The sequence below is a fragment of the Moschus berezovskii genome, chromosome 17 (genome assembly GCF_049115385.1).
Source record: "Moschus berezovskii isolate FMDL1 chromosome 17, NW_MosBer_1.0, whole genome shotgun sequence".
Lineage (NCBI taxonomy): Eukaryota > Metazoa > Chordata > Mammalia > Artiodactyla > Moschidae > Moschus > Moschus berezovskii.
The window spans coordinates 25,953,883-25,966,417 of NC_142476.1; the positions used below are offsets into that span (position 1 = coordinate 25,953,883).

The 12,535-nt window shown below is 35.3% G+C and overlaps 1 protein-coding gene across 2 annotated transcripts in view; it reads left to right on the top strand.

The window, feature by feature from the left end:
- TRMT1L (tRNA methyltransferase 1L) overlaps nucleotides 1-12,535 on the top strand; it is a 35,966-nt gene that overhangs the window by 9,038 nt on the left and 14,393 nt on the right. For both annotated transcript variants that reach the window (XM_055419103.2, XM_055419104.2), the window contains 7 exons: nucleotides 845-909; nucleotides 2,459-2,588; nucleotides 3,925-4,048; nucleotides 4,532-4,611; nucleotides 8,484-8,733; nucleotides 9,124-9,336; nucleotides 10,859-11,049. In XM_055419103.2, the coding sequence (XP_055275078.2) occupies nucleotides 845-909; nucleotides 2,459-2,588; nucleotides 3,925-4,048; nucleotides 4,532-4,611; nucleotides 8,484-8,733; nucleotides 9,124-9,336; nucleotides 10,859-11,049 (1,053 nt within the window). The remainder of the gene's footprint in view (nucleotides 1-844; nucleotides 910-2,458; nucleotides 2,589-3,924; nucleotides 4,049-4,531; nucleotides 4,612-8,483; nucleotides 8,734-9,123; nucleotides 9,337-10,858; nucleotides 11,050-12,535) is intronic.

Genomic DNA, 12,535 nt, shown 5'->3' on the forward strand with positions numbered 1-12,535 from the left:
TCCATGGCTTCTCTTGTGGAGCCCAGGGTCTAGAAGCATGGGCTTCAGGAGTTGTGGCACCTGGGCTCTAGAACTCAGGCTGAGAAATTGTGGTGCACAGACTTAGTTGCTCTGCAGCATGTGAAATCTTACTGGGCCAGGGATTGAAACTGTTTCCCTTGCATTGGCAGGCAGATTCTTACCCTTTGCATCAGCAGGGAAGTCCTTGACAATAGGTTTTAAAATAAGCACTCCCATGTCTTGAGTAGGCAATTGGAAGTAGAGATCCGGCCCTCAGGAATGAGTTGATAATAGAGCTATAATTTGGAATTCCTTCTCATAGGGGAGATAGTTACAATCATGAAAGGCATTCAAGTTAGTCAGGAAGTGAGAAAAAATTTATGTAACAGATCCATCATACAGAAAATCTACATTTTAGAGTATGAGAGAGGGAAGAGGATCTGTAAAGATTAAGTAGGAAGTACGCGAAGAGAACTAAGTGCTGTATCATTGATGGAGAAGAGGCTGTATAATTGTAAATGCAGCATAAGGTGAGAAGATGAAGCTGAGAAAAAGTCAAGACGGCAAAAAGTAGATGATAAAACTGAGTCCCAAAGAAGCTACATGACTAATGCAAGATAACAGATATTTTAGGAAGAACCAGATTCTGAACCTAGATCTCTTGTGTATGTTTTTATACCGTGTCATATATAACAAGTGTATAAAATCACGGCGGTCTCATTCAGATAAATTATAACATTACAAATATAACAGTAATCCCCATTATTCTTATAAAATTTGGTAGTAATTTTAATAATAATTGAATTTTTGATGAGCAGTGATAAGCAGCAATTCTTCATTCTAGGTTACCGGATGTGCATCTGTCACTTACCTTGTCGACCGGTGAAACCAAACATTATTGGAGAACAGGTAATCACATGTTAGATTTGTTATTTTTAGATTTAGCTATCTCGAAAGGAAGTACAATTTTTACTTGCTTTAAGACTAAAATGTGTATATTCAGCAATGAGATTTACTTTAAGATTTTGTTTTCAAGCGCTTTCAGATTACCATAGTAGGAAAAATAAGAAATGTGTGAAAATTGTTGCTGTATTGAACTTTTCATTTTAAAGTTTTTAATTTCAGTCAGATCACCTGCTGTCATATGTTCGAAAGGAAAATTAACCCACATACTAATTTTGAAATGGAGAATTTAAGTAGAAAGCACTTTTTTTCGTTCAAAATAAGTTTTGGTCATGGAATAAGAACTTTTAATTTCTGTGGTTTAGTAAGTGTCTTAATATGTGTTGATTCATACTCATGCTCCCTATGCTCTTCCTCTTAATTTGTCAAAGGACAGAATGAAGACACTTCTGAAATCTCAATAACTTTAAAAAGTACATGTGTTCGTATTAGGATACATTTAACCTTTGGGGAATACAAATTATAAAATATTTTATGGTGACACTATCCTGAATGCATATTATCTTAATAAATCATTATTAGTAAATTTTCCTTTCAGGCCACACAAAAAAAGTAAAGTATTGGGGGAGAAAAACATTTCTTAAGTATACTTTGTCAGGATAATGCTTGGTCCATTAACCCTATCTAAGATATTTTGAGTATGATAACCACAATGCCATAAATTGTGGAATGTTCTTGACTGTTCTGTCCTTGCCCTGTGATCGTAAAGAGTAAGAAGGCATCAGAAGCAGGAAAGAGCTATTGGAAGTCTTCTTCTTCTTAACTAAATAAGGAACTAAAAAGTGAGAACTTTTTACTTGGAAAAATAGACTTTTTATTATGTCTCTAACACTTAGGAGTATGCGAGCACTAGCTCAGATTTCCAGAAATCTGGAGAGCCGGTTGTTAAATGTGGCCATCATCAAAAAATTTTAAATGTGAGCTTACAAGTAAATAAATTATATTAAAAACAATAGTGATGAATACTCACGACTCATGCTTCCCAGTTACTTTACCACATCTGTGCTCGTGTGTCATTTATATATGTGTACTGTATCTGCATGGTGGCCGTGTTCTCTGCTGCGATACTGCACATCTCTGCCCTAATTCACATTCAGTGATGTCACATGGGAGCTTGACATTGGCCATGGTAGAGTGTTTACATCACAGACCTGCAGACACTACAAATGAGGGCCTTATTTTCCTGGAGAGCCAGTTATACTTCTGCCAACACACTGCTGCTAGTATCGTACCATTTATAAGTGTTGGTTATAGAAGATAAGAGTACAGTTATTTGTTGATTAGAATGAAGGGGAAAAAACTAAGAAATTAAACTTGTGACCTGTTGTAACATTAAAAAGCAGATGTAAATATAGGTAAGGAAATAAAGATCCTTTGAGAGTCACATGCCAAAATGAATACTATCTTCTAACATAATTAAATTCATAACCTTAAATAAACTTTTATTTCATTGTCTTAGTAACTTTTTTATGTATTTAAATACTCTGTTTGATAGATATCCAGTAAAATGGGCGCCCATTATCATTGTATCATTTGTTCAGCAACAATCACCAGAAGGACAGACATGCTAGGACACGTCAGGCGCCATGTGAACAAAGGAGAGACTAAATCCAGGTATATTGCTGGTAAGTTGAGCAATCTCATTAACATGTTCATAAGTAAATCCTTAACAGTGGTCTAATTATTATTTTTAGACATCAGACAGATAGAATACTGTGACTTAACCACATCATTTAGTTAACTGCTAATCCATCCGGTGCTGTTTTCTTTCTGTGAGACTCCCAACAGTATAAACTGTTCTCAGTTTAACAGATGTATTTAATACATGAGTATAAAAAAGCCGCTGATGCCCAGTAAATGTAGATATCTTAATGAAAGATAATAGGATTTTATTTCTGATGGCTCCTGTACCAGTAACTGTGTTCTACAGTGAAAAACACTGGAAAAAGGAGGTAGAGTGATATATAAAGACTGTTTATACTCCTGAGTGATACCAAGTTATTAGTAGCTTATTAATACTGAGGCTGTTCCTTCTCAAGAATTCAGCCCTTCTGCCCGAAGGCATCCATTATATGTAATGAATACATCTAGAATGGTACTCTGCACCATTCTTTTAAGTATTGAAAAAAGTAGTAAAATAATTATTTGAAGGGCTTAATTTTCTCACAGAACCTGGTTTGAGAAAGGCTAATCTTGTGAGATACGTGACTTGACACTTGGGTGAGTATAGAAAGATATGTAACATAACAGTAGGAAAGATTACTTTTACGTGACATTGTAGAAAGAGAAATATGGTTCTCATTTAGTTAACATTCTGATTGTAATTTGATCAAGAAATCCAAACATAAATAATCTCAATTATTCCCCTCCACATATTATTATATCTCCTTTCTTAAATAATTAAAATACATTCATACAAATATATCAGTATTTCATTTGAGTTTATATGATTCTAATGTATAAGTTAGAATATAATTTGTGATTTAAAATTACAAAAATATTCTGAAGTCAAGCATGTTCAGGAAATAGAATGACTCTTAGTCATCCATGCTAGCTAATGGAACGTAACCACACAGGTTAATTTTCTAACGTTTAAACCATAATAAAATATGTGTTTAGCAACCAGCCTCTATAAACACAATGTAGTGTTTGATGAATAAAGGTTATTTTAGGATTTGGCACAATCTTAGGGTAATTGTCCTTGATTAGGTGTACAGATATATTGATGTGCTAGGCAGTTAAGATTTTAAGCTGATAAACTTTAATTCACCAAATACTTAACGGAATGCCTCTCTTTTCCGTAGACAGTGCTATGTAGATCAATTTTGGGTGATTTTTTTGACATCTACTGAACTGATTTCATTAACATGAAACTATTATAAAGGAAGGTTATTTTTTATGTTCTTGATATTTATAATTATTTTCTATTTCACTGGAAATCTTTTATTTTTTTAATTATAGCTTCTGCTGCTAAACCACCTAAAGAAATTTTGAAAGAGGCAGACACAGATGTACAAGTTTGTCCTAACTATTCTGTACCTCAGAAAACAGATTCTTATTTTAATCCCAAAATGAAACTGAATCGGTAAGATAAATTTTAAAAAGGGTTATGGAATGCTTCAGATGCTTCAATTCATTACAAATGTACCTTCTCTTAATCTTTTTGTTCTAATATATTGAAATTTAAAAGTAGGTATAGAATGAAAATCCTTTGTTTTAGCATTTTCTCAGAATGATTGTTTTATTTTTCTGCCAAACCAATGTTTTTCTCGGAGTAAAGTAGGTCTAACTTTATATAAAATTAAAGGAACAGACTGATGGGCCTGTGGCAAGTTTTATTTATAAAATCATTGTTCATAGTAAATACTTGTTAATAGAACGCAATTTGACTAGTAGTTTAATTTCATAGGTTTTTAGTTCTTATGCTGTTAAGTAAGGAATATGTTATTAGGTCTGTTTTCAAAGTAGTTTGCACAGTAAATAGGAACACTTTCTCACTGTTCTTAAAATCCACAATGATGAAACCATGGTACAGTAAAATTATTTCAGATTATTATCCTTCTTCTAGGCAGCTGATATTCTGTACACTGGCTGCTCTGGCTAAAGAGCGAAAACCTTTGGAATGTCTAGATGCCTTTGGAGCAACTGGTAAGTGGTGAAGCTTTTTTTGGAACCTCACTTTATCAAATCTGTACAGTATCTTTTCTTTCCCTTTATTTTTTCCATGTTGTTGTTTAGCCACTTTGAGAACTAAGCATTTGTTTATATCATGTGAACCTCAAGAGACTATTTTTTCCATTTTTTTTGAGAAAGAATTGGCATACATTACGGTATGGGTGTACAGGTTTAACTAAGAGGTAGAGCATGATGGTTTGGTTTACATATACAGTAGGTTCAGCTAACATCCATCATCTCATATAGACAAGTAAGAAGAAGAAAAGTTTCTCCTTGTGATGAGAACTCTTAGAATTTATCCTCTTAACTTTCCTCTATACAAGTATTACGTATATTTAATCATCATGTTGTACAGTTCATCCCTAGTACTTATTTATCTTATAATTGGAAGTTTGTACATACTTGCTGGACTTCCTGTACAGTATCTTTTCTTCGGAAATGTGTATGGATATCACATCAAGCAAAGTATTTTTATATAAGAAAAATGCAAGGCAAATTTTATTGTGGAAAATTTTCAAATATATACAAAACTAGAGTGTATAATAAGTGGATTTCTTTATATCCATCACTCAATCTTATATCTGTATTCCTGTTCACTTTCCTTTATAACTTATTGCCCTGTACTCTGTCCCCTTTATTTTGAAGCAAATAACAGATCCGTCATTTCATCTGTAAATATTTTCATGGGAGCTGTAAAAGATAGTGAAGTGAAAGTTGCTCAGTCATGTCCAACTCTTTGCAACCCCATGGACTGAGTCCCTGGAATTCTCCAGGCCAGAATAATGGAGTGGGTAGCCTTTCTCTTTTCTGGGGAATCTTCCCAACCCAGGGGTAGGGGGAGGCCTATTAACATCTCATGACCTTTTCTTACAAGCTAGGTGAATGCAAAGCTGTTTTTTGTAAGCTATTCTTATTTTTCCACTTGCCTTGTGCTAAACAGAAAACAGAAAAGTTATAATTTCATAAGGTAAAAGTTCAACAGGTTACAGCATATTAGAAATTTAACATAATGGTCAGTTCTGTTACTACACACAGACTCTGCGGCTCCAGTGAGGCAGCCTCTGCCTCGCATTCCTGGTTAAAAGCCTCGGTTGTCTTATGGTTTCTACACTAGGGCTAAACTCTTATTATTCTAAATTCTAACTACAATAATAGTTAGAATTTCTATTCTAACAATAATTTCTACATCAAGAGCAAAAACACAGTTAGCAAACGTGGATTCAGTAACAACTTCTAGAATAATATTTTTTGTATTCTCTAATAGGGCTTCTTCACCCCCTGAAGGGCTCTATCTATTAGGGCTTTTGTGTGATCAGGTTCTTTATGCTATTTATGATTAAGGTGTTGTGAGCAGTCACGTGCATTAGTGCCAAGGGCATAAACAAGTTGATTTTATTTGGAAAGAGGTCAGGGAAGGCCTTCTGCCTGTGTCACAGAAATTAAGGAGCAGTCAGAAAGATAAGCATCAGAAAGACAGATATCATCTTTAAGGTGAGCGCCGGGGCAGCTTTTTGAAATCCCTGAAGTCCTGATCTGCCTTGCTTGTCAGGTCTTGTCCTCATGACCTTGTCATGGGTGGGATCTCGCGTGCTGGCTCCCGGCGGTAAAGAACCCACCTGCCAGTGGAAGAGACATAAGAGATGCAGGTTCAATTCCTGGGTCAGGAAGATCCCTTGGAGGAGAGATTTGAACCCACTCCAGTATACTTGCCTGGAAAAATCCCATGGACAGAGGAGCCTGGTGGGCTACAGTCCACAGGGTCTCATGGAGTCAGACATGACTGAAGTGACTTAATATGCAGCAGCATACCTACACTGGATACTATATATGTTTCTTAACAGTGGAGGCATTTTATTTTCTTTTTTTTCCCCTCTAGTTTTGTTGAGATATAGTACTCTTGCCTAGAAAATCCCACGGATGGAGGAGCCTGGTAGGCTGCAGTCCGTGGGGTCGCTCAGGGTCAGACACGACTGAACGACTTCACTTTCACTTTTCACTTTCACACATTGGAGAAGGAAATGGCAACCCACTCCAGTGTTCTTGCCTGGAGAATCCCAGGGACGGGGGAGCCTGTTGGGCTTCCGTCTATGGGGTCACACAGAGTCGGACACGACTGAAGTGACTTAGCAGCAGCAGCAGCAGTCAACATATATAACATTGTTTTAGGTATACAACATAATGATTAGCTATATGCATGTATTGTAAAATGATAAAAAAGTTTAAATCCATCTCTTCACATGGTTATAGATTTTTTCCCCTTTCTGATGAGATCTGCTCGCTTAGTCAGTTTCAAATAGTATTGTTAACTGTAATCTCCCTGCTGTATATTTTATCCCCAGAACATCTTTCTGTTATAACTGCAAGTTTGTCCCCTTTAACTACATTCACTCAGTTCTCCCACGCCTCCAGTCTCCTCCTCTGGCAGCCTCAAATATGATCTCCATTTCTGTGATTTGGGGTTTTTTTTAGATTCCATGTTTAATTTAAATCATAAGGTATTTGTCTTTCTCTGACTTCTTTCACTTAGTGTAATACCTTCAGGGTCCATCTGTGTTGTCTGAAGTGGCAGGACTGCCTTCTGTTTTTGGCTGAATGGTATTCTGTTGGGTATGCGCTCACCACATGTTCTTTATTCATTCATCCATCGATGGATACTTCAGTTGTGTCCATGTCTTGGCTCTTATAGATAATACCGCAATTAACTACTCCTCTTTTTTTACCTGAAACGTTAAAATTATTGTTTAGGAAGATCTTTTCATTCTTTTTAATGTGCCTTTGTAAACTTAAATAAAGCTCATAAGTGAGTGAGTGAAGTGAAGTCACTCAGTCATGTCCGACTCTTTGCAAACCGAGCCCACCAGGCTCCTCTGTCCATGGGATTCTCCAGGCAGGAATACTGGAGTGGGTTGCCATTTCCTTCTCCAGGGGATCTTCCCGACCCAGGGACTGAACCCAGGTCTCCCGCATTGCAGGCAGGCGCTTTAACCTCTGAGCCACCAAGGAAGCCACCAAGAGCAGTCATTTTGCTTGTTTCCCCATCTCTAAAATGTAGATACTAGAACTTATTTCACAAGCTTATCTTAAGAATAGGAAAATAAATGTAAAGACAATGGCACATAGTAGATGTTAATTTTTTACATTAATGAGGCACATGTATGCAGATGGCCAATACTTCCAGTAAATTGGGGGTTTTCTACTCCGTATTGGCTAGGCTTGTGTCACCATCTCCCATTTTGCAGTGAATGTCCCTTATGACTCAGATCCAATAGGGATAAAAAACCTGTGAGAGGGCCCTCTTGGTCTCAATTCCTCTTGATCATTTGCTTGCACGTACAAAGTTGTTTTTCACTCACAATGATGCTGTCATGCAGTATTTGAAAAGCATTCGTCCAGGAAAGTTGTTTTCATATTTTCGTGTATTAGAGTAAGCTTCAGCGGGACGCATTCCAGCTTCCCAACTTCTTTTCAAGTAGAGAAACCCCACTGTTATTCATATTGTATATTGGATTTCTCTGTAAGATTTTGTTTGGAAAAAAAGCATTCCATTGTAAGAAGAAAGGAAAAAAAATCCTATTAAACCCCAAATAAAGAATATACATAGGTATTTTATTTGAACATGGATTATAGAGCAGTTTTTTAAGAACTGTTAATGGAAATCTGCAGGATACATTTTCTTGTGGTAAATCTTCTTAAGAGGCATTGCAGTGAGAAAGTAGAATAAGAATTACTTTTGAAAATATTAAGATTTTGAAACATTTCTGTTATTTACAAAATTATATTTATTTTTATTATAGTTTTTATTCTTTATAATTAAAAAACCCATTTTTCTTCCAATTTCTCCTAAGGGATAATGGGATTACAATGGGCAAAACATCTTGGAAATGCAGTCAAGGTTACAATTAATGATTTGAATGAAAACTCTGTGACGTTGATTCAGGAGAACTGCCATTTAAACAAATTGAAAGTGGTTGTGGACAGTAAGGAAAAGGAAGAAAGGGAAGATATTCTGGAAGAAGGAGAGGAAAACCTTGGTAATATTAAGGTGACCAAAATGGATGCCAATGTACTCATGCATTTGAGATCTTTTGATTTCATGTAAGTGAAAATTTTTTTCTGTCACTTTCTGGATTTGAAGGGAGGTGGGGTAGAGAGGGGGCCATTAAAAATTAAGGTAGTTTGTCGTTGTTTATTTATTTAAATTAATACAGTATTTTGGCATTGGCTTAAGGAATGCCATAAGAGCACTTTCTAGCATTTGAAGTAAAATGCCTAGGCATGATAACTTTTCTCTAAGCATGTTTTATTTTCACGTGTCTAAGATATCATATCTTTTTATTGCTTACTTTAAAAACGTAGTTCATGTTTTTAAAATAGATTTATGAAGTACTTTTGAATCCATGGAACTTTATCATTAGAAATATGGCAATGGTATGATTTTGGATACTAGTATGATTTTAAATATGTCCATATTATTTCTGATTTTAGACACCTAGATCCTTTTGGAACATCTGTGAACTATCTTGATTCTGCATTCAGAAATATAAGAAACCTTGGCATAGTGTCAGTGACTTCTACAGATATCAGTTCTTTATATGCCAAGGCACAACACGTTGCCCGACGTCACTACGGCTGTAATATTGTCCGAACTGAATATTACAAGGAGCTAGCTGCAAGAATTGTTGTAGCTGCAGTGGCAAGGTACCAAATGGCCAACCTTTGTATGTCTGAGTACATGATAGAAAGAATATTATAAGAAGTGCTTATTTCATTCTTCAAAATATGCACAAAATAGAAATTCTGTATTTTGTATATGTGATCTTGATTTTTTGGAAATCTTATGTTGTATGTTAGAATTTTATTTAAAAGCTTGTGCCTAAAATAGTTTACCCTCCACTTTAAAATGTTATTTAAATAAAGTAGTAAGAAAGAAAAAATGAAAGTTAACTTCAAATCATTTTGTTTCAACAAACATAGGGTAGATATAGGGTGATAGCACCACAAAAAGGGAATGCAAAAATTGATCTTAGATTTAGAAATGATCATTATTTAATGTCCATTTCATCTTATCTTCTTTATTTATGCAGTTTGAAAAAAATGATGGCTTATAAATTTGATTCTGTGAAATGATCTCACCTGTAAAACAAAAAGTTCTGTTTCTCATCAGACTTTCTAAACAATTGAAGAAAGGAAGACTTTTGAGAACCCATTTTATGCATAAAATTATGCTAGAGAAATAGTAATAATATAATATCAATGAATATTAAGATTACAGATCATTACAGCTGGCTCTGTCACTAACCCCAGCACCAGTTTCACAGCATTTAGACTGAAATTCTTACCTCAGCAAAAATATAGATTATTAGACTTCATAGACCTTTAGGATTATTCCTAAATAACTAAAACCTCTGATGTTCATTTGGTACATGCCACGGACCTACTGTACATACTTTAAAATGTTTATAATGTAACAGCAAATTCAAAGCAGTACATACAGACTAAGTTAGTGTACAACTGTAGAGGGAAACTGAGTACATAAATGGTGTATCAAGCAGAATTTAATACAAAAGTATATAAATGTAATAATGGCAAGGACTTTGCTTATTCATTTTTCACCAGCTGTTCAGCAGCTAGCATACTTCCCTGCATGTATTTAGTACTCAGTAAGCATACATTGTTTGGAAGAAGCTTTTATAGAAAGCTTTTCCTTCCTTGAAGAAGGAAATGGCAACCCACTCCAGTATTCTTGCCTGGAGAATCCCATGGATGGAGGAGCCTGGTGGGCTACAGTTCACAGGGATGCAAAGAGTCGGACACGACTGAGCGACTTAAAAAAAAAAAAAGCATACATTGTTTGGAAGAAGCTTCTATAGAAAAAAGTAGGTAAAAAGAAAGAAAGATGGTTGTGATGACAAGAAACAAAGTGACATTAGAAACCAAAGAATATTGAGAAGATAGCATAAAGGAAAATGTGTAATTACTAAAAGCCTGCCAAGCATCCTATAATTTCCTGTGTTTCAGTTTGTGTAAAAGTTATAGTGTATATCTTTTATAGCCACTTTTTAATATATCTTTTAAAACCACTGCTACAAAGAGTTAAATTTTTTTTGTTTTCCCATAACCCTTCCATAGTGTTTGTACTATCCAAGTTAATATGGTCAATATAATGCCAAACAAAGGAAAATGATAAGCTCCCAAAACAACTTAAAAAATTTTTTTCCAGAGCTGCAGCCCGATGTAACAAAGGCATAGAAGTACTGTTTGCAGTGGCTCTGGAACATTTTGTGTTGGTTGTTGTGAGAGTTTTGAGGGGGCCAACTTCTGCAGATGAAACAGCCAAGAAGATTCAGTACCTAATCCATTGTCAGTGGTGTGAAGAGAGAATTTTTCAGAAGGATGGTAATATGGTAGAAGGTAAATGCAAGTTTCTTTTGACTGAATATTGTGTTGAATTTATGTGTAAGCCTCCAATGAATAAGCCTTTATCATATCCCTAATTTATATATATTGTTGTCCTTTGATTTTAAAGATTACAGTGCTAACTTTATTTCCTATACTGGATTTCCTTTCATCAACAGACAAGACATTCGTGTGAGTTCATTAAAGTCATTTACTCATTATAATTTATGCTGTCTAGCCATGCCTTCTGTTGAAACGTCTAGAAATAACTTAGTTTCCACTGTCACTAATTTTAGGAACATTAAGTCAGATTGCTTCTTTGTTTAGGATGTTTCAAATCATTAATTTTATAAAAATAATGGTCATGTTTCTGACTGAGTATAAAAGCCATCAGTTATAAAACTCATCCAGTAAATATTTATTGAGCCTCTACTATATGCCAGGCCTGGGGAATCAAAGGAAAAAGATGTGGCATGTGCCCTCATCAAGCTGTTTCTAATTTGCTTTTCTGGGACATAGAAACAGTTGCCTGTTGTTTTCTGTTAGCTTCTTAGCATTTTTGAAATGTGGATTTTTAAGAACTATATAGTAGAATTTAACCCTCGTGGTATGATACGATAGTTGCAGATATTTTTTCTCATTTTGTCACTTGTGTTTGCATCTTTTTTGTATTCTTTGATGCAGATATTTTTCATTGTTTCTGTTGTTATCAGATGCTTAATTACTCTGCATTTTGTCTATAGTTGGAAAAAGCTTTCCGATTCTAAATTATTCAGAGAAGGTTATGTTTTATTGACTGGGTCCCCTCTTGTCCGCTTCTTTGAGAATACCATAGTCATCTCACACTAAAATCCCACGTGGATTTGAGTTTGGTTTCGGGTTTTCTGTTCTGTTCCAGTGGTTGTCTGTTCATGCATTCATTCACTTCTACTCCTTTTAGTGCTGTTTAATAGCTGTTAAGGCAGTCACTTCTCAGAACTCTATTTTCAGAGTGTTCTGACATTGGATCCTTTTTTTGCTTAATGAAAGATAAATAAATAAACCAGTTGGTAGTTTATCTTGACCACATTGAATTAAGGAGGAGATGTGGTTTTCAAGCTTCCTAAGAACCCACTATGCTTTTCTTCTGTCCGGGTGCTTCTGCTACAGTGTTAATTGATAGTAGGAATGGAGGGCATCCTGTCATATTCCTTTGTTTGAGTTCTCTCTGGTGCTTTGTGCATGAAGCTGAGATACCTATCATTTATCAGTCAAAGTACCAATCAGCACTTTGACTGTATCATTATAGTACCTTCTGGCTTCTATTGTTTCTGATTAAAAGTTAGCCATTAGTTGTATTGTTGTTCCCTTGTACTTGATACTTCGTGCTTTCAGGATTCTTTCTGCAGCTTTCAGCAGTTTGGTTATAATATATCTGAGTCTCTTTGTGTTTAGCCTCCTTGGAATTCAGAGCTTCTTAGGGCCAGAGGTAATTGGGTTTTTTTTAATCAAATTTGGGGCA